Genomic DNA, 22,948 nt, shown 5'->3' on the forward strand with positions numbered 1-22,948 from the left:
TATTTAACACTTCAGACATGAACAGACATGAACATGCATGAACAGACATGGACAGGTATGATCAGGCCTGAACGCATATAACGTTTCAGACATGAACAGACATGGTCAGGCATGAACAGACCTGACTGTATTTAACACTTCAGACATGAACAGACATGAACATGCATGAACAGGCATGGACAGGTATGATCAGGCCTGAACGCATATAACGCTTCAGACATGAACAGACATGGTCAGGCATGAACAGACATGAACAGCCATGAACAGGCCTGAGTGTATTTAAGGCCTCAGACATGAACAGGCATGAACAGGTATGATCAGGCCTGATCATGTCTAATTTCAGGCCTGATCATACATGAACAGGCATGATCAGGTCTAATTTCAGGCCTGATCATACATGAACAGGCATGGTCAGGCCTGATCATTTTTTCCCGGGTATATTATATTCAGGATCTGGCGAAGAATTAAAAAATATTTAAATAAATTTCTATATACTATACACATATTAGAGGTATCTCTACTCTCCATACAATGAACGCAGAAGGAGAAGTAAAGATGTTTGGGTTATAAAGGCAAAAGTGTAAAAGCGAAAAAAGACAATATACTGCAACAATTAATGAAATTAAAATCATAATTTAAAAAAAAATGTTATCACTAAATTCATCAAAGCTTTTTATTGTTAATATTACATTAATAATAATAATAATAATAATGAACAAGAAATGTATTTATTTAAGTATGAAAAAATTTATTATGGAACGAAAGCTTCTAGCTGTCCATAAAAATATGGGATGTAAATCTCTTATGGTTTACAACGTTCCAAGAAACGCGGGTAAAGACAAGTATCACGAATGTGATATCTGTTCAATAACCAGCATAAAAATCTCTCGAGACCAAGTCCGTATCCACCGTGAGGACATGTTCCATACTTTCTCTATTAAATACATATTTGCTTAATTATTGTTCCAACAAATAAGGTAAGGCACACGGAGAGAAAAGAATAGTAATGATTAACATACTACACAGTAACAAGACTAATTTTTTGTAAAATGGTAAATAATGCTATGTAGAATAGGATTCATTACTATTTTTCTGGTAATGATTACTGTGTTACATTGAAATGATTAAAATGGTCAAAATCGCTATCGAGCATGAGAATTAGGGCTATATAGAATGATACTCAGTCCCATGCTTGAATAGCTGTCATAGCAGTTTAATAAATATACATTAATTTTAGCTTAAAAAATTCAAAAATTCGAACCATAAAATTTAAATGAAGATTTTACTAAAATTTATTTAACAAATTACGTTTAACTCCCAATTGATATCAACTGTGATTGATTTTTTTTTAATTCTATAGCTCGTCGAAATTACTTCTACGTTGCCCTTTTTTCAATCAAAGTTTTACATTTTTTAAAATTAATTAATTAAATTTTGATACGCTTATGTCAATTGAAAGTCATTGAAAATTTTTAAAAAGTGGGGGGCACTGTCTGAGAAAACCCTTAAATTTTTGTGTTGATCAAAATAACAAAATTAGTACTAATTAATTTATAAACAATAAGAAATAAAAAAAAAATTTAATTTCCATAACACAGAATGGTGACAACATTTTAAATTGCAGTGAATGAAAACCACTGAGCCCGGGCTTGCACGCGCCCTCTAACTCACTTTCTACAGCTCTGTTACCGACAGCGTGATAAAATGTAAACAACTAATTTTTTATTTTTTTAATTAATTTTTTTCGGGAACATAATAAACTCCAGGAGATTGGTTTTTGACTTTTCTTATTCAGAATTTATCGCCCTTTAATTTCATACCAGTCATCATAGGGCTTTAAATTAATAAATAAAAGATTTTTAATGAAAATACACGGGATCTCGGCATCCCTATTGTTATTTCATTATTTATTCAAAAAACCCGGCCGAATTGAACTTTCTTATTATTATTTTCGTGATCTACGCAATTTCTTACGTATAATCAATTAAAAAAAATCCGGTAATTAATTTTCCCCAACAACGGTTAAGAGTAAATTAAGTGGACTATTCCAGATAATACAGGTTCCTTTCAGCAGTCGATGTGTTAGTATATAAAATAGTTATAGGTCTTGTGTGGAGATGCGAAAGACTCCCCGGACAAATGCGTTCCATTGTCGTTCAGCATAGTAACCATTCCTGTGTTGGACAGAAACTGTTGCTTTCAGTCACATGTTTGAGTGCTGTTTACAACATTCGTTCCCGTCAAACAGTAGTCAGACATGTGACTGAATGCAACAGTTCCTGTCCAGCACAGGAATGGTTACTATGCTGAACGACAATGGAATACATTTGTCCGGGGAGTCTTTCGCATCTCCATACAGGATCTATACCTATTTTATATACTAACACATCGACTGTTGAAAGGAACCTGTATTATCTGGAAAGCGAATGGTGACTGTGAACACAATAACACAATAACAGTCACGTTTTCGACATAATGTGTAACATAGTAATGGTTGCTATGTTGGATCGTACTCAGTCGTATGTAAAAACGACCTATTATAACAAGAACTAGTAATGTGCTAAGATTAATTTTTACGTACTTTACGATCATTCTTGTTTAGCACAGTAACCATTCCTATCTATTTTTTTCCGTGTATGCTGGCATAGACAACGTTACTATGTAGAATGGGGGGGATTACTCTGCCCCGTGACTCTCAACGCTAAAAAATTCTCGTTACTGTGTAACATAGTAATGGTTACTTATTCTACGTAGGAATTAGAACTATTCTTTTCTCTACGTGCATAGTAATGAGTGATTAAAAATTATGTGATCTAATTTACCTGGTCAGTGTACCAGTAGTAAGCAGCCGGATCAATTCCTTCTCTCTTGTATCCTTCCAATAACTCATCATAATCCCAAATACGCATTGATCCTCCAACAATTTCACCAACATTAGGCAGTAAGACATCAACAGATTCTGTTAAACGTTGATCTTCCGAACACTTGGACATATAAAATGATTTTATGTTTGCTGGGAAACGACAAAGCATTATTGGTTCATTTATTTTATCTGTCATTTTTCTTTCGGGCATTTCTGGAATATCCTGTAAAATAATTTATGATAAATTATTAATCTGTATATTATTTGTTGTTATTATTAATAAATAATAAATTGCATTAAATTACTTCTCCAAATTCATAGAAACTGCCATCTTCTTTGGTAATATTGTGTTCTCGTAGGTACTCAATAGCTTCAGAATAATTCATTCGTTTGAAAGGTCTCTTAGGGACTTGAAATTCAGGATTCAATTCATGAACAATATGACCATATGGTGATTTCAAAACACGTTCGACTACATCACAAATTAAATCTTCCAAGCGGTTTAATAAATCATCAAATGTTATGAATGGGCATTCAGCTTCTACGTGACTGTACTCAGCTAAATGACGACGTGTTCGTGACTGTTCAGCACGATAAGACTGAGCAATACAGTAACAGTCACCCATCGCTGGGATACAGGTCTCCAAATACAATTGAGAACTCTGGGTTAAAAATGCTTCTTCTCTATTTGAATATACAGAGACATAAATATCAAAAAGTTCTAAGTTCATTTAAATGATCAAGTTATTTTAACATACCCAAAGTAATTGAGCTTAAACAAAGTTGATCCACCTTCAACTTGAGTTTGGACGAGAGTAGGTGGTGTTACTTCAGCGTAACCACGATCTAAATAATGTTCTCTGAATGCTTGAAGTAGTATCGATCTCATTAATAATACCCGTGAAGTCTAAATTAAATAATTCTAATTAATATATAATTAAATAATAGAGATTTAGAATAATTTGTAAGCATGAATTGAATTGAAAATTAATATTCAGAAGTGGAATGTATCTCCACCATCAATTTTGGATAAAAGTTACCCAAGTGGCACACTTGAATTTGTGACATCTATAGATAGCAGTTTTGAAGCTGCTTTGGGACCTATCGATAAGGCACCAAAATGTTGTCAAAACAATTAGAAATAAATGTCATAAAAAAAAAATATCTGCTTAAAACACTTGACACAAATGACGACAAAAAATTAACTACAAATAATTGTAAAATAAGTCATCTAAAAGATTTTTTAATCGAAATGACTTTTTTAAGACGGGAAAAAAACACAAATTTTCTATTAAGCCTTGTACCAACATCTGTATGTCTTATTTATTCGAGAAAACTTGACTTTGAGACAAAATAAAATTTGTCTTATCCTTTTAAAAGACATCTTTATGGCATCTTAAAGTTGTTTTTATGCTACTTTGATAATTTTAAAACGATTTGAATTTTTTGAATTATTTAGAAAATTCAAATTATTGATAAATTATCACAAAAATTTTTCTATAATTTACATGTGAATTAAAAAATTTGTATTTCAAATTCAAATCAAATTTACGAACAATTCGAATTTTTTAAACTGAAAATTCTAATTATTATATTCAATTTGACTCGAATATTATTCGCACATCCCTAGTAAATAGTGCGATGACTAGTCCAGTGAATGAACATTTTTTTATTTTTATCTACATAATTTTAAAAAATCTTATTATAATCACACAAAGACAATACGTCATTACTATATGATTGATTAATTTTATAATTTGATTAAATTTTTTAATATAAAAAGATTTAAAAATATAAGTATTCATTTACTAGCTAGTCACCGTATGGTAAATAACAGTATAAAAAATTCTTACGTTTTCACCGCGAATCATAATATGTCTGTTGTCTAATTGAACATCAGGATGAGCTTCTTCATTAAGAATAGAGTCGGCACCGCCGGGCGGTGAATTACCAATTAACTTCCAGTAATCAACAGACAATTCGTGTCCTCCAGGTGCCTAAAATTAAAAATAACCATATTGAAAAAAAAAAAAGTAATTTAATTAAATTATTCAAGATCAATCACTAAGAATCATAATTACAGTTTTGCCTTCAGGAAGTTTTTTCAAAGTACCAAACAATTCAACAGAAGCTTCGGTGTTTAATAACAAAGCGTCGTAAACTTGACACAATTTATCGTTAAGTACACACTGCAAAAATCCAGTACCGTCGCGTAGAGTAATGAACATAAGGGATTTACCTGTGTATATTCAAATTTAATTAAAGAAACAATTTTATTGAAAATTAAATAAAGATAAAAGTAAAATAAAATACCTTGACGTCTTAAGCGATGAACCCAACCAAAAAGTTCAACTCGTTTGTCCCGATATTCAACAGCATCTTTTATTTTAATTCTAATAGCTGCAGGTAATGATTTATCTTCTTCAATTATTATTAATTTAGCTTCATCTAAATTTTTCGTACGCTTCTCATCATCTTCTGTCAATTTTTTTTGCTTATCTTCATTTTTATGTTGCTCTCTAACCCAAATCTTCTGGACTTTTTTCAACTGTGATTTAGCAGCTGGCTCATACTTTTGGCTCTCGTCTTTGGAGTCTTGATAAATTGTTGGAAAGGGTTCTTTACCAGCATGTCTCATCGCTTGGAGAATCGTTTTGAAGGGTTTAGCTTCAGTACCATCTCCAACATCATCAGATCCATTTTTTTCAGATGTATAAATACCACCTAAATTAAAAAAATTTTAAATATATTATTTATTAGTAATTGCTATATAATTATAATAACGTTAATAAATCAATTACCTATAGATAATTCAGCCAAATCTTTTTCCGGCATTTTTGATCTTCGATCTGTAGAAAAAACCATATGTTAAAAAAATAAATGTTTTCATCAAACATTTATAATTTTATTATTAAATTTAGATAATAATCTAAAAAAACTTTGGGTAATTGTTATAATTAATAAATCAAAATAATAACCTCGTGAATGATGCAATCACTGTGTCAATTACACACTTTGTAGTTAAAAGTTGAGGAATTTTTAACAAATGTGCTCTAATGCTCCAAAGCATTCAGACGTAGACTAATTTTGGTCCGATTTTCAAAGATTAATCATGAAAGCAAATTTACAACAAGCTACATTAAATACCAACTTAAAGAACAAAAAAACATGATTGTATGTTATGTTATGTCCTGGGAGGTTACTAGGATCGAAGCTAACGCCACCTCCTGGACAGTAGGCAGTTCGTTGTCACGCGGGACCAATTTTGAATTTGAAAACAGTGAGAAATTTATTGTTGACTATGATGATGATGATTATTATTATTATTAAATGAAATCATGAAATTATGGATAAGGATAGATGTAATTGATAAAATAACTTTTATCTGAAGACTGAGTTATATTATAAAGTGTAGATAAAATTTGATCAGTAATAACAGTTGTGCTCGTCAATAGTTCTCGGGGAGAAGTGAAGTTACATCAGACGGCAGAAAGATCTCTGACTCTCCACTCTTCGACTTCTCCCACCATTATCATACTCACACACATACTTATGCAATATATGTACTTATACATATCAACGTTCTTTCTAATTATATACTTATACATTTATACTTCCTACTAGTACACGTACGAGATATGAGTTTACACATCTACGTTCTTTATTTATCCGTTCTATGATTTTACTTATTACTTATATTATTTATATTCCATTTTCCTGTACTTAAATACAATCTTTTAGTTAATTATTCTATATTTAATTATTTAATACGATTGACATTATTATTTATTATGAACACCATTGTAATTATTCTAATGCTATTATTTCTATATTTCTATTAATTTATTTATTATACGAGTCACTCTTTATTTAATATGTATATATATTAACAATAATAGTTGAGTTCTTGTGATATGGTTTTCATTTATAAGTAACATTTATTTATTAAATATATCCTTTTCTTATTTGTTTATAGAGTGAATTCTAAAAAAACACCGTGATTCGACCGTGTTTTCACCGTCGCGGTGAAACCGCTAGGGTAATTAATTTTTATAAATTTTTATCAATATATATTTATAAGAGAACTTGTTGAAGATTTAGTTTCAAAATTATAGCTTTAGAAAAGCAGTGGATTAAAAAAGTCAAAAATACGTGAAAAGATATTTGAAATACACGCCAGTGCCACTTTTTGAATTTCTTGCATTCACATTTCTCGCAGAAATATCGATAGTTAAAGTTTTAAGTTGTCTGATGTCTGCTACATTCACACTTATCTTTTAGATTAGATCCAAAGACCAGGCATTAATGCTCCGAGCTGTACAAAAATGTAAAAGATAATTAACTAAGCAGCACAAAATAATAGTTAACTTTTTGATGACACTGAAGTAAGTCGGCGTCTAACATTACACCTATAGCTTTTTTAATTTTCTACATGCACATATTATTTATTTTTTTGTAATTGATTTGTTTAAAAAAAAAAATTAAAAATTGCTAATTGTCTGATAAATTGAGAATCATGACTTTTTGTACAATTGAAGTTAACAATCGGTTCCATAATAAACTGTCAAACCTTAAATTTAACAAAAAGTCAACAATTTTTTTTTGTGACACTTGGGTATTTAAGTCACGACATCACCATCTTAATTCGTTAACTCATCAACTCTGAACACCAATTGACTAATTACATATTTACAACTTAGTTATGTCTTTGTTCAACTTCAATTTTACTCATCAATAATTTTTCTACTTGATTTTAAATTTTATGAATGATTTTACTTTAAGTAATAACTATTCTAAGATCGCGTGAATCTTAAATCAATAACCAATTAAATTAATTCTACTTCTTTTCAACCTTCTCAATCAATTAAAATCAAATATCTACAGAAATAAAAAATTTAAGAAAATTACCTTCTTCATTGTAAAATTTGATGACATTTATTTTTATGTAAATTGGTAAGGGTTAAGTTTATTTTACTATTCATATTACTTAGTCTCAACTCTCCATATCTGTCATCATTTAGCCTAAACATAGAGTTAATTGGTAACTTAGTATCATCTTTTATGAGTGTGAATGTAGCAGACATCAGACAAATTTAAAACTATAAATAAATAGAGTATATAATTAAAAAAATAATATTTATAAAAAATGCACTTATCAATTTTAAAATTTTTTAAATGCGCATTTTTTCGAAATTTTATTTTATTAATTATTTACTCTATTTATTAATAATTTCAAATTTGTCTGATGTCTGCTACATTCACACTCATCATCTTTTATACTTTATCTTCGTTTGAAAAAGTTTTTTAGTATGATGTTAGACCCATTTCAAACACCTTTTATTTTAATAAAATAAAATCCTTAAAAATCCGCGCATGCGCAGTAAAAAATATAGAGATGAAACATGTTTGAACCGCGAATTCTGAATAAAAAATTGTTGTTTATACAACATTAAAACTAAATGATTATTAATTTACGAAATGTAGGACACGTTGACATTTTAAACAAACAATCCAAGTGTTTATCTTAATCAAATCAATAATAATATAATTTTTAAATCTAAATCGCTAATCAAATGTTGGTTAAAATTTCATGTGGACAATAGTGAACTAGTGTGATATTTTTTTAACGTGTTTTTAAAGAATTTCATCAGTGACAGTGAATAAAAATATAAATAATTATTAATAAATATATTGTTTAATATATTTAATGCAATAACTAACATAATAAATCTTTATCAGATATAATTTTGTATAATTAATATGTATTATATATTTAAATATATGTCTATTACGACATATGATGTGTAGTCATAGCTCATAGCGGCTACATATATGCACGTTTTCGTATCCCGTAATGTTTAACCAACAAAACGATCAATTTTAGTAAAGACTTTATCTACTGAAATTCATAATTGATTCTATGAATTTTGAATTGTAAATTTCGATAACTGTTATAATGTATCGATTATTTAAAGTACCAAAAGTGATTATAAGAAATGTGTGCAATTCATCACAAGCTTATTATGATTCGACGAACCATTTGTGCTCTCACTGCAAACTAGAACATTCTATTCAATTAAAAAGTATATTTATTATTTTATGATCATTAATTATAGTTATTAATTGAATACTTACTTCTAATATATCTTAACTTACTTCTTATTCATTTTAATTATTTAATTCATTTATTACTTTATTAATTATAAGTCAATTGATTCTTAAATATATTTTATATGTTTGAATAATAATTATCATAGATAATTATTATTAAAAAAATGTTATAAATTGTTTAATCAATGAAGATAAAAATAATATTTTATGATTAATTATCTATACAGGAATTGGAATTATACAAATACGAGTTTATTCGACAATAAATACTGTTGTGGTACCATCAATTTCAGTGAAAGTAAAACGTAAAACAAAAAAATATGCAGAGTTATTAGAAGGTAATTGAATTGATTTTTCAATAATTCTTGTTAGTCGTCGGCTATAAAAATTAAACTCATCAATATTGTAACTTCATATCTGATATAGAATGATTTTTATCATCAATTTGAAATTTTCGGCAATAAATAAATATTTATGACAAAATAAAAATGAAAAAGGTAAATTTTTGCGCGAAAATAGGCATAACATTAATTTTTAATATTGATAATTAAAACTTGTAATAAATTATTGAGGAATACATGTCCTTCAATATAAAATTGATGAAAAAGTTTAATCTTTTGAAAAATATATTTATATTTAGTAAATCAAGCGGAAAATTGCCCTTTAAAAGTTTTAAAACTATCAAGAAAAAAGTGTGAATGGTTTTTTGCAAATATCTATAAATTTTGAGTTATTTAAATATTGCCAAAAAACTTCTTTGTAGTGCTTTAAATTTTCTATAAAAATGGTATTTTGTACTTTTTTAAAAAATTGAATAGCTATTGAAGTATAGTTGAAAGTAAAGTTAATAACAAAAAACTATTCAATTAAAATTTGAAGAAAATTTTTATACGATCAAAGAATATTAAAATTTTTCTCATGCATATTGTAAAATACAGTCCGCGTCACTTGAATAGCTTCACCTATTTTTTTTTTCAATAACTGATTCCTTACTCGTTGAAATATAAAATTATATGTGTCTATTTTGTTACTTATTTAAGACAGAACAAGATGTGTGTTAGTGTTCGACAAACAAAGCTAGGATATCGGGATGGGGGGCATATCACTGTTCGGCAGTACGTTACATGGATATTAGTCTAGTCAACAAGTGCCTTTTTGACAAAAACCTGTTTAACCTCATCGAAAATTATGGTTTTGGTCTCGTTCGATTCGAAATGGCATCTAGAAAAAATGTTCAAGTCGAAAATTGGGGCTCGCAAAAATTGTAAAAGTTATAAACAATTTAGTGAAAAAAGAGGGTTTAGTTTTTTGAGAATATTTCGAAAAAAATTTGAGATATCCAAAATTTGAAAAAAGATCCTTAAAGAGGAGGAAATTTCCTAAAAAAAAAGACCAACTTCCCCGAATTGTACCGACAATATTTATAATTTTAATTTAACGGTGAAAATAGGACTAAAAACGGGTAGCGGCGCGTGCACGCGCGTCGACCGAATCATTAGCATGAATAAAAATTATTTTAACCGATAAATTATAAATATTAAGGAATAAAAAAAATTTGGTACTTTCAAAACACATGGATAAATAATAATCCGCCGAAACAAAATTTTTCCCCGATTTTTCAATTAACTATGCTTTTGTTAATTAGTTAATCTTTACCTGTTGAAAGTTTACATAAAACCCTGATTATTTCTAAACTAAAAACCCAGAATTTTTTTCACTTCTTGGAGCTATTCTTGAAAGAGTTTAAAAAAAATCGCCGTTGGAAAAATTCAAAAATTTTGATTTTTCACTTTTCTATTAACAATCTAAGGCATTGAAAAATGAAAAACCTAAATAAAGCAATCAAGAAATTTTTTTTTTTATTGCTAAAAGCTACATAACACTAATTTTTTAAAAATTTTTAGTTGCATTGTTTAAATAATTGTTATAAACAAATGCATTGTTAATAAGATTTTTAAAAAATTTGTTTTGGGAATAAGATGCTTAATAAAAATAATGATTTAAAAAAAAAAAATCGTTTCTTAAAAAAATTTATTTATTGCTAAAAAACGCATTTGCTAATTAACAATTTTTTTTTTTTGTTGCTTAATACTAATATTAAAGAACCATTTTTTTTTAATCATAATTTATCATGTTTTCTTATATTTAAAAAAAAAATTTTTTATTCAATATTTATTTGTTTATTTAACAAATAATTCGTTATAAACAAATGAATTTTTACGCAATATTTTTTTTTAATATTAAAAAAAATACTAAAAACATCCATGTGTATTTTTTTTTGAGAAAAAATTTTTGCAATTTTTTATATAATTTTTAAAATTATTGTACACTTGGACTTGTCGCTGCCTTTCTGTTTTTCTTCATTGTTATTTAAATAACATAAACTATTAAGATATGACTAGAACACTTCAAGCCTTATTTATTCTTTATTAATTAATAAACAAATTGAGCTTTTAATCGAAGCTCTAACTCAATTATTTATCACCGTTTTTCACTATTATTTATGAAAATACTTCAAAATAAATTATTTGTAGTTCATAAAATGCTTAGACTAAAGAAAAAAAAAATCAAAGAATTTTTTTATATAAATACTTCCATTCATAATTCATTGTATAATAGTCGTCAAACAACACAAATTTTGTGTTAATTTTCGAATAACACAAGAACATTTCGTTACATTCTAGATTTTCCAATCATCTAACATAAAAAATCTGTTAAAGTAAAATAACACAAACGGTTTGTGTTGAATTAACAGATTTCTGTATTAAAAATCAACAAAAAATTTAACAAAATAATTTTTTAACAGAAATACACACAATTTCTGTGTAGTTCAAAAGTTGTGAGTGTTTGAAGTTTTTTAAATTAAAAGAAAAAAATCGTTTTTTTTTTTTCATTTCTCTCCAAATATCTCCTGAATGAAAAGCGTTAGCTCATTTCTGTTAAATGTATCTGAAAGCTGATGAAATTGTTTTTAATTTTCGTTATTTGACTGAGGATTTCGACCATGGTTTCAAATAGATCAATGACTAAAAATTTTTGGAAAAATTAAAAAAAAAAATTTTATGGCTTCAACTCTCAATATCTTTCGAATGATACGTTGCGGGTAATTTTCGTTGATTGCATCTTGTAGGTAATAAAAAAAAGCTCCTAATCACACCACTATGACTTTATCTCAATGAAACTTGGCTCACTTATCGTTCAAGTTAATACTCAAATCTTAATAATTTATTTAAACTTATTATGATTCAAAGTTTATATCATGGATTGTTAAGGGTGCTTAAAACTTTTAGCCGTTCAATAATGAATATATTACGAGATATCTCCTTCCATTTCCGCTGCCAAATGGCCTTTTTTGGACATTTTTTTCATTAGTCTATTTTTCGATGTTTTAGTTACCGATTGCAGTGTAAATAGTCGTAAACCAGCAATTCGTAAAATAAATGAATCATACTTATCATTATTAGTCGATAAAGTTGATAAAAAAAAAGTAAATCCATTCGATTATCATGAAGCTAAAGAAATTCAAGTATTACTTTCTGAAGAATCAAATATAAATGTAAATAATAATAATGAATCACATGCATTAGATGAACAGGTACAAAAAATGGCTTTATTTATTTTTTAATAAAACAAATAAATATTATTTTTTACAATAATTATTTTTTTTAGTTGCATGAACATGAAAGTGATGGTCAAGAAGAGTTAACTGGAATAATGGAAGATTTACATTCATCTGGAATTGCAGATTCGGCATCAATTATTAAAAATATGTCCACATTAGGTACAATAGCAGAAGAGCATTTAGAAGGTGAATTCGAGGATGAAGTTGGCCATGATGGCAAATTACAATGGAAGAGGTAAAAATAATTTTAATTAATTATTTTTTGCTCAGTTATTGACCTTTGAAATATTGCGCACAAAGGAAAAAGGTCATAAATTAGGCCGCGATAAAATAATGGATAATTTATATTTTAGATTATACTTTTGAATCTGTTATTAAGTAATTTTATAATATAAAAAATTTTTTAAATTATAGAAGTACTAATTCCCAAATAAGAAAATTGCAACTTGAAGAATTGAAGGCAAAAGAGTTGGAAAAATTATCTCTAGCGAAAATTAAAAACCAACATGAAGGTTTAGTACGAGCATTAAAGGCATATTTAAATGTCTGCATTAATTGTAATATGATTGGTCGTGCATATCATACAGTTATATATTATAGAAAGTCAAAATCACATAGCAAATATTCCAACATACGTGATCTTACGCTTTATAATATTTTATTACAAGCTTACGCGTCTCGTGGCCAGTATTCAAAACTTCGTGAAATTGTAACGATAATAAAAGAAGATAAATTGGAGACTGATGCTAAAACGTATGCAGCTATATTTGAATGCTTTGGAAATATATCACCTTCTCCAAAGCAACTGCGTGAGTATTTATATATTAATAATTGAAATATTATATATGCAATTAAAAATTTTAATGATAAATTGTTATAGAGTTTTTACGTGAAACGTATGACGAAATGAATAGGAAAAAAATTACACTTGACGAAGTGTTAAATCAATCAAAGTTTAAAGTTAATCAATATAACAATGTTTTAAGAGGTATTTTATTAATAAATAATCAATTTAAACCGGAACAAAGAACTGAGGATGGATCTTATGATTGTCATTTGTTGAATAAAATCTCACCAACAACTGTCGTGCAAAACAGCCCCGCGGAAAATTTATTAAATTTAAATGATTTAATGAGTAGATTTGAAAAACAAATTAAGTATGAGATGGATGGACATGTTAAAATTAAAAGCATTGCTAAATTTAATGATTCTAAGCCTATGGTGTGGTACTACGTAAGTAATTTTATTATTATCTAAATTGAAATAAAATTTTATTTGCCATTAATAATTATTTAAAAAATTAATACTTAAAATAACTTCAGAAAAATGAAGTTAAAAAACTTGAAGTAGAATGGGAAAAAGCAGTTTCGAATGCGTTCGATCGTGATTTAGAAGCTTTGAGACATCGCGAACGTACTCCGATCCCAAATCGAATAGTATTGTATCCTTATTTATGTGTATTGGAAAAAGAAGAGTATGTAAATGCGATTTTACATGAGGTTCGTAAACTGGCAAATGGATCAGAAACGTTTAGCCCATCTTTCGGTGTACTCTGCAGAAGGATCGGAAAATATATTAACGACAAATACGAGGTATACAAATTGTTTTAATATTTTTTTTCTTTTTATTATGTCTTATAGTGTTCTCAGTAAATAGTTTATATACATCATAAAATAATTTGGTCGACTGTGAATAACAAATTTTTATAAATTCAAGCAATAGAAAACGAGAGAGAATATTTTTAAAAATAGGAAGATAAAATTTGTTGTTATAATTGAACAAATTAAAGAATAATCTTCTATGAAAATACAATGTGACTATTGAAAAATATGTTTTATGGGATTAATCAAGATATTGAGTTGGATTTTAATTCTAATATTTTTAAAATACAGTACTAACATTTTTATTAAAAACTTTAATTAGTTTTGTATAATTAAAGTTTCACTATGAAATTTCTCGTATTGAAAAACAAATTCTGTAGAAAAAAAAGAGAATTTTCATTTCGAAATATGGTTTTTCAAGTAACTATCAACTTTGAAATAAATATTATTTAAAATCAATTGACTTATGGACAATAAAAAAACGATTATTTGGATGAAATAAAATAAAATACATTGTGATTTCAATTTTTATGAAATTTTTGACTTGAAAATTAAGAGTTATGTAAAAATAAAGCATATAAATAAGTCAATTAGTATTTTATATTTCTGATTGATTTGAAATTCTTAATAACTTCAAGTAATTTGCTTTAAATTTAAAGGATAATTTTGAACAGTGACATAATATTATAAGTTGTGTTGATTTATCATTTAAAATAAATCAATTATTTATTTTAGATATTAGAGAAGAAAAAGAATAAATATACAGATGTGATGGAAAAAGTGTACTTAAAATACAGTGATTGGTATTTACACCGAAATAATCGATTAAATAGTCGCGCAAGTTGGCAAAATATAACTAACAAGATATCACATAATTTCAGTCTTGAATTAGTGTCAGCTCAATGGCCAAATAATTTGCAGTTCATGATTGGTAAATTTCTTTATAACATAATTCTTAATGACGTTAAATTAGATATAAACAGCGCAAAACCCGATCGTACATCAGTAGATATACGGCCAGCATTTTACGCGGTAGTGAGAAGCAATAATCGTAAACATTTGATAAAAGAAATAAAAACTCATCCAACATTAGCTAAAATTTATCGAGAATCACAGCCGGAGACGCTAAATTTCGATACATGTTTGGTACCATCTGAGTGTCCGCCACGGCCCTGGTCGTCTGTCCAAAGTGGCGGTTACTTATTACTCAAGACGGATGTAATTCGTGTTCCTATGTTCGCGATTGAACAAGTGAAACGTCTGGAAGCAACACCCACGAAACAAATGTGGCCAGCTCTAGACTGTCTTAATCAACTAGGATCAATTCCATGGTCTGTAAATAAATCAGTACTTGATTTAGCAATTAAAATATTCCGCGATGGCGGTTCTGTTCAATTAAATGTACCTCAACCACCCTCAGTTTTGGATCCAGGACCTTTATTGCATGAAAACTGTACTGAAGCCGAGAGACGTGCCTTTAAAAAAACTCAGATTGAACTTAAACGTAAGAAAAGTGAAATGTACTCACTGTGGTGTGATGCGCTCTATCGTTTATCTCTGGCAAATCATTATCGTGATAAAATATTTTGGTTACCACATAATATGGATTTTCGTGGACGTGTTTATCCAGTACCGCCTCATCTAAATCATTTGGGTTCTGATTTAGCTCGTTCAATATTGATTTTTGCACTGGGAAAACCACTGGGTCCAAACGGTCTTGATTGGCTGAAGATACACACTATTAATTTAACAGGTTTTAAAAAACGTGAATCAGTTACCGAGAGACTACGTTATGCAAATGAGATCTTGGATAAAATAATTGATAGCGCTGAGAAACCATTGGATGGTGAAATGTGGTGGGCAACTAGTGATGAGCCCTGGCAAACTCTAGCTTCATGTATGGAAATAGCATCTGCACTTAAGACACCTAATTCTGAAAAATATGTATGCAGATTTCCAATTCATCAGGATGGTAGTTGTAACGGGTTACAACATTATGCCGCATTGGGAAGAGATCAAATTGGAGCGGAAAGTGTTAATTTGTATCCTTTTGAAAAACCACAAGACGTGTATAGTAGTGTAGCTACAATGGTTGATAGCATCCGATCTAGAGATGCAGCTAATGGTAATCAAATTGCTAAAGTTTTAGAAGGTTTTGTTAAAAGAAAAATTATTAAACAGACAGTAATGACTACAGTATATGGTGTTACTAAATTTGGTGCACGATTACAAATTGCGAGGCAGTTAAAAGGTTTGTGTGTTATTAATTAATTATTTATTATTACTATTATTATTATTCAGTAATTTGACAATATTTAAAACAATTAATAATAAACCATTCCAATCAATTTTTTATAGTCCAATAGCTGGTGACCCAGCTTAGCTTGGTTTTAGATTTACACTCCCGGGAAAAAATCATCAGACCTGATCATGCATGATCATGCGTTAATTTCATGCATGATCATACCTGAATATTCGCCAGCTATGAGCATGCGTGATGATGCTTGGTCGGGTATGATTATGCTTTCTCATGTATGCTTATGGCTGGCGAATATTCAGGCATGATCAAGCCTGATCAAGCACAATCCCTAGAATTATTGGAAAAAAAAATAAAAATAACAATAATTCAATTGTAAATTAATTTATTTTGTTAGTATTGATGGATAGTTAAAGTTTACTGGCTGAAAAGTTCTGTTGAAATTTTACCCGTGACGGGTTTCGAACCCACGATCCTCGTGTTATAAGGCACGTCCGCTGTCCACTAGGCTGACCTGTCTCTACATCATCCGGATGTCAAATCGAAAATTATCTTTATATTAGTGTTTAAGTTGTTCTAAGGATATTTATTACTTATTTATGTTTGTAACTGTTAAATCTTTATAAATAAAACTCCTTTTTAAAACGAAAACGAAAACGAAAGGCTGACCTGTCTCGTTCAGTCCACGACGATTCTTAACATCTTTTGAAAACTCAGGGTTGCAAAAAATAAAATATTATTTGAAATCAATCTCGATTTGGTAGTTAGATTTTTTTTAATAACGAATTAAAAGAATTCTAGTTATAAATTACAAGCAAATTTAACAATTAAATTAATCTTAAATATGAATTGAAAATATAACAAATGCAATTGTATTGATTATCATTTTCAATTTCGCAAGAATTTATTCTTTCAATTCTTCAATAAATTAAAAAAAAAATGTGTCACTTAAATCTATTTTAATTATTTGTTGGAAAAAAAAAGATTAATTTTAATTATTAATTAGATCAAAATTTTAACTACTAACGTCAAAATAAAAATAAATTTTTAATTATCTAAATTTTTTAATCAAAAATATTTGATTTTCTCTGATTAAGAACTCCAATTAATTCCGATTGAAGCTCGATCGGATTTTGATTGTATTTTTTTGCATGATCAGGCATGACTTTGCATGAATCATGCTTGACCGTGCATGATTCATGCTTGACCATGCTTGGTCTTGCCTGAATCATGCGTGATCATGCTTAATCATGCATGTGGGTTTTTTCCCGGGAGCTATCAAAAAAATCCATTTGGAAATCCAGCCTAGATTTCTATGTGAGTTCTCACATAGCGTTTTCAAGTGGATTCCTATATGGTTTCCTATGTAGTTATCCAGCATAGATCCTAAAATAAACTCTCACATGGGTTGCTATGGAAATCCACACTATGCCAAAGCCATATGGGAATAGAATGGAATCTCATGTGGATTTTCGCCTCACTTCCCATAGGAATGTGCATTATGAAAAAATAGGCATCCAAGTACCCACAGTTTCCTATCCGGATTTCCCATGTTGGAATCCGGATACTCATGGTTTTCAATCCATACTTTTTTATATGGATTCCTATGGGTTTTCATATAATTCCACATAGATTTTTTGATTAGAGTAGTGATGCATGACGAAACATGAGGAAACATGAGCTATATACAGAAACATGTATGCTCATGCCAAATTATTTTCAATTGTGCATGACCATTCTTTCCGTACTATACATTCTCATCCATGATCATTAGGGTGTTTCAAAAAAAAAAAAATTTTTTTTTATGGTATCCAAAAATTGGAAGTATAACTAAAAATAAAAATTTTGATACTAATTCGAGCTCTTAATAATCATATTAAGGTTTGCCTAAATCCATTTTTCTATTTTCCATTTAAATTTAAAAAAATAGATTTCTGATTGATTTTAAGAGCTTGACATTGAAATCAAAATAACTTGAAAACAATGCGGAATTTCGAAAAACTTTATTCGTAATAATTTGTGAGGAATAAAATTATCTACAAAAAAAATTCTATGAAATTTTGTGATAAGACTGATAGTTTCGCCGGAAAAGTGAAAAGATCTCAAAATTTACTATAAATTTGACTTGAGGCTTAAATAACTTTTGAACAGTGGGATTTATCAAAAAATGATAAGAGACTTATTTTGTAGAGCGTTCAATTTTCGACAAAAATATTGGTCTGCAGAAAAACCCATTGATTGGTTTGTGAGCTAGAAAATTCTAAAAAAAAAAGTTTTTTTCCCGTGTTATTTAAATAGAAAATAGAAAAATGGATTTAGGCAAACTTTAATATTATTATTAAAAGCTCTAATTGGTACCAAAATTTTTATTTTTAGTTATTCTTTCAAATTTTTAATACCATGAAAAAAAAAAAATTTTTTTTTTAAAGACCCTAATGATCGAACATGATTAAATTCGATTTTACATGATCATACATGACGTTGCATAATTCGTGCAATGTCATGAATGATCATCCATGTTTGAACTTGGTCATGTAAGACATTGCATGAATTATGCGCGACTATTCTTTCCTAGTCATGCATGATAATGCATGATTGAACATGATTTCACATAGTCATGCGTGCCTTTGCATGAATCGTGCAAAGTCATGCCTGAATCATGCACGATCATGGATGATCCATGCAAGGTCAAGCATGATTGTGCATGATGATTTTTTCTCGGGCTTCCAAAAGTGTCTAGCTTTTTCATTTCTGTCTTCAAAATTTAGCTAAATTTCATTTAATTTTACGCTGATCGTGAATCAAACAGTTTTTCTGGCATATATTTTTTCACTAATTCGCATTTTGCGCAATACTTCCTGTACAAAAAAATCAGCCAAACATACGATTCATTATTTATCTATCCTAATAGTATTACCGTGCAAAATTTCTAAGTGAATCAAACACTTCATCAAAATGGGTCACCAGCTCTCCGACTAAGTATCAGAGTAGAAATCAAGAGTGAGACTAGCTTTTAGCTAGTAGAAACATTCGGCGTGTTCAGAAAAACACTCTGAAGATTGATAAATATTTAACCAGATGGTTAGTAAATGGAAAGTCACGAGGTTTAATTAAAACTAGAAAAATAAAAGAATACCTGATACTGCATTTACCTTCTTCGCAGAGTTTATGAACGCATTATGGTAATCGAATTGTTCTTTTGGTTCGACTACATAATATTTGTGAACGTAGAATTTGCTTTTCTCTTCCAGAGTGAATTTCTAAACATGTCCATTATTTGATTTTCCCAAGGGACAAAACAAGTTTGTTTCTGCCTGCTGACTGAAAGCATTCACAATTTATGTATTCGCTAATATTTGTTCGTGGTATTGGCCTGAAATTAGCTTGTTTCGATGGCTGTACAGACAATGAAACTTGAAATTTCGATGCTGGTATCATGAAATTGCTATTAATTAATACTGATCTATTATACACAAATACACATCAATCAATAAATATTAAATTTTTTTTTTTTAATAAAATTATTATAATTTTAAGATCTAGATGATTTTCCACAAGAATACGTTTGGCAAGGTAGTTTGTACTTAGCACAAAAAACATTTGAAAGTTTAAGAACAATGTTTGAGAGTGCCAGACAAATTCAAGACTGGTTCACTGATTGTGCTCAAGTAATATCGGCGATAAAAGGAAAAAATATGGAATGGGTTACTCCATTGGGATTACCTGTAATTCAACCCTATAGTAAAGTTTTACCTTCAAGAAGTAAATTTAAGGATATTGCAATTGATTTATTTCTGTAAGCATAATTTATCATTAACTATTATCAATGATGTTTATAATTTATCAATAGGGGTATGAGGATAATTTTTAAAAATTATAATTCGAATAATAATAGTCAATTAAATTCAATTCAAACATTATTGATACATTTCTCTCGATCAATTAATTTATCTTTGCTACAGTAAACCAAATACGATTAAACAAAAAAATGCATTCGCTCCTAATTTTGTTCATTCATTGGATTCGTGTCATATGATGTTAACGAGTTTACATTGTGAGCATATTGGGATGACATTTGTATCAGTTCATGATTGTTATTGGACACATCCATGTAGTGTTGAAGTTATGAGTAAGGTAAAAAAATTTATAATTTAAATTAAATAATTGAAGTAATAAAATTAACTTTTTTTTTTTCTAAATAAATTTATCTAAAATAAATCATCAGTAAAATATCATGTTTTCTATTAAACTTCACCTAGATATGTCGTGAACAATTCGTAGCTCTACACTCTGAACCGATTCTTGAAGATTTATCGAAATTTTTTGTTGAAAAATTCACATGTGATACACCGTTAGTACTATCATACATATATATGTATATATTTATAACAACAGAGTATTTAATCAATATTTAATATTATTGTAGGATTTCGGAGACAGATAATCTTGAAGAGATTTTATCTAAAAAAAAATTAATTCGTATTCTATCCAATGTTCCGAAAAAAGGAAGCTTTGAGCTCAAAAAAGTTTTAGAATCAACTTACTTTTTCAGTTAATCTAATCTAGTGATTAATTAAAATATTGTATACTTTTACAGCAGTCTGACATCACCGTCAATAAATATCATGTACTATGTATGTAAATATTATAAATTTTTTAATGTATAATACTGTTTTTTATAATTATATTAAACGTTGAAACAAAAGTTATTTAATCATTTTGGTGATATCGTTGACAATTAAAAAAAGTATTTAACAATAATTTTTTCTTTCTACTGCTAATTTAAAATTATTTTTTTTTTTTTTTTCTTTTGGCAAATTCAAGGATGGGTTAATGGTTTTGAGAATTATTGAATAAATATTTAAAAAATTTGATATAATAGTATATGCAATAGTCCTCTATGGTAATCCATTATAATGTTGTCAGTTTTTTTGTATCTTTCATTTCCAAAATAGTTTAGAAGAAAAAAAATGCCATTTGGCAGCCGGAATGTAAGGTAGACTTTTCAAAAATTTTCACCACCTCTCTGACTTTTCACCAGCTCGAACTTATTAGTTCCAAATGAAAGCGGCCCTTGTTTATTTTTACCAAGGTTGAAATATTGTTAATATTTAAGGGGTTAAATATTGTTAGTATACTTATATATTTATATATAAATCCCTGATTAAAAACTCCGATTGAATCCGATTGAAAACGTCCTATCAGATTTAATCGGAAACTTCCGATTGAAAGTCAATCAGAAATTTCCGATTGACTTTTAATCAGTTTTAATCGAATTTAATCGGAAACTTCCGGAAGGTTTCGATTGTAAATTAATAGAAAATTACCTATTCCTGGGAAAAAAAATTTTTATAATTATAAAGTACTATAAGACATACTATATTACCACCAAAAATGGCACTTTTCACTCTGACGAAGAACAGAAGAGTGCACGTGTCATAAATGCTTCCAATTTTGGAATATAATACGTCTGAACTACGTTTCTTACCAGAGACACTAAAAGTGGTAGGCGCTTTCTAGTGGCGAGCCCCGAACTACTCCCGCTGCTATTGCCTAGCACCGGTGAATTTCCTCTCCTTTATATATTATCTTTTTTCCTAAGAAATTTTTCTCTTGGTTCAAGCAACTCTTTTTTTATTCGTTGGAGCATATGAAAATCCTTGCGTTAAACACCCTCAGGAAAAAAATTGATTTAAGAAATATAAGTTAAAATACAAAAAATGTATTTAAGAATTTATAAAAAATTAGTCAGAAAACTATTTTTTTAAAAGCCTGACTAACATTGAAATGAAAATAACTAGAAAAAAATGCGGAATTTCGAAAAACTTTATTCTTAATAACTTTTGAGAAATGAAATTACCTACAAAAAAGTTTCTATGAGATTTTCCGATAAGACTGATAGTTTCGCTGAAAAAGTAAAAAGATCTCAAAATTCACTATAAATTTGACTTTACCCTAGTAGCAATGGAATTGGGCAAGATTCTTTGGCAAGATACTTAGAGAAGCACTTTGTAAAGAGTTGTACAATTCTCGACCAAGACACTTGATCAACAATCTTTATCCAGACTGGCTGCAGACTTGGGCCAGTCTGTGACCAGAATTTGACCAGATTCTTGACCCAGAGTTTTGACATAGACTTGCGCGAAAAACGCAAAAGACGACGAGCGCGCACCTATTTCCCTCCTTTCCACTTGAATGTAAAAAGTATAGTATTGCAGTGGTTCTCATTTATAGTTGAGTCAACAAGTTTAAAAATGTTATTTTTTTAAATTACGCATTGAGTTTGTAGTAATGCCTAGAAAAATTGCTTTTAGAATTTTCTAGCACTTAAAAAATTTCGGAAGTTTTTGAATAGATTAAGATAAATGATTAAAATTATAAAAAATGGGAATAGAATTCCGGAAGTTGTGACAAATAGAAAATTGCTTCTTCTTTAATAATCGTTTTTTAATTTTACGCTTCCTCTATTAATTTTTGAGTTATTGCTAATAATC

The 22,948-nt window shown here is 28.6% G+C and overlaps 2 protein-coding genes across 2 annotated transcripts; one reads left to right on the forward strand and one right to left on the reverse strand.

The window, feature by feature from the left end:
- Positions 1-677: 677 nt before the first annotated feature.
- LOC130678759 (asparagine--tRNA ligase, cytoplasmic) lies at positions 678-5,951 on the reverse strand. The gene is made up of 9 exons (XM_057486207.1): positions 5,842-5,951; positions 5,665-5,712; positions 5,177-5,587; positions 4,945-5,102; positions 4,717-4,860; positions 3,622-3,770; positions 3,169-3,547; positions 2,823-3,086; positions 678-934 (listed from the first exon to the last, which is right to left on the reverse strand). Exons 2-9 carry the CDS (start codon positions 5,696-5,698, stop codon positions 803-805), a joined length of 1,671 nt encoding a protein of 556 aa, XP_057342190.1. The 5' UTR covers positions 5,699-5,712; positions 5,842-5,951; the 3' UTR covers positions 678-802.
- Positions 5,952-8,262: 2,311 nt separating this feature from the next.
- On the forward strand, positions 8,263-21,149 carry LOC130678749 (DNA-directed RNA polymerase, mitochondrial). The gene is made up of 12 exons (XM_057486196.1): positions 8,263-8,946; positions 9,202-9,312; positions 12,367-12,569; positions 12,644-12,831; positions 13,011-13,405; positions 13,477-13,829; positions 13,919-14,188; positions 14,933-16,448; positions 19,992-20,250; positions 20,417-20,588; positions 20,714-20,805; positions 20,881-21,149. Exons 1-12 carry the CDS (start codon positions 8,820-8,822, stop codon positions 21,008-21,010), a joined length of 3,816 nt encoding a protein of 1,271 aa, XP_057342179.1. The 5' UTR covers positions 8,263-8,819; the 3' UTR covers positions 21,011-21,149.
- Positions 21,150-22,948: the final 1,799 nt, after the last annotated feature.

This window comes from Microplitis mediator, chromosome 1 (assembly GCF_029852145.1).
Source record: "Microplitis mediator isolate UGA2020A chromosome 1, iyMicMedi2.1, whole genome shotgun sequence".
In the NCBI taxonomy this organism is placed as follows: Eukaryota; Metazoa; Arthropoda; class Insecta; order Hymenoptera; family Braconidae; genus Microplitis; species Microplitis mediator.

Excerpts from the sequence above, each read along its gene's own strand:
- LOC130678759 (XM_057486207.1), bottom strand. The coding sequence starts at position 5,698 with ATGCCGGAAAAAGATTTGGCTGAATTATCTATAG. Across the intron at positions 5,588-5,664 it reads TTTGGCTGAATTATCTATAG|GTGGTATTTATACATCTGAA; the intron begins GTAATTGATTTA and ends TTTTTAATTTAG. Across the intron at positions 3,548-3,621 it reads TTTAAGCTCAATTACTTTGG|AGAAGAAGCATTTTTAACCC; the intron begins GTATGTTAAAAT and ends ATATTCAAATAG.
- LOC130678749 (XM_057486196.1), top strand. The coding sequence starts at position 8,820 with ATGTATCGATTATTTAAAGTACCAAAAGTGATTATAAGAAATGTGTGC. Across the intron at positions 20,251-20,416 it reads ATTGCAATTGATTTATTTCT|TAAACCAAATACGATTAAAC; the intron begins GTAAGCATAATT and ends TCTTTGCTACAG. Across the intron at positions 20,589-20,713 it reads GTGTTGAAGTTATGAGTAAG|ATATGTCGTGAACAATTCGT; the intron begins GTAAAAAAATTT and ends AACTTCACCTAG.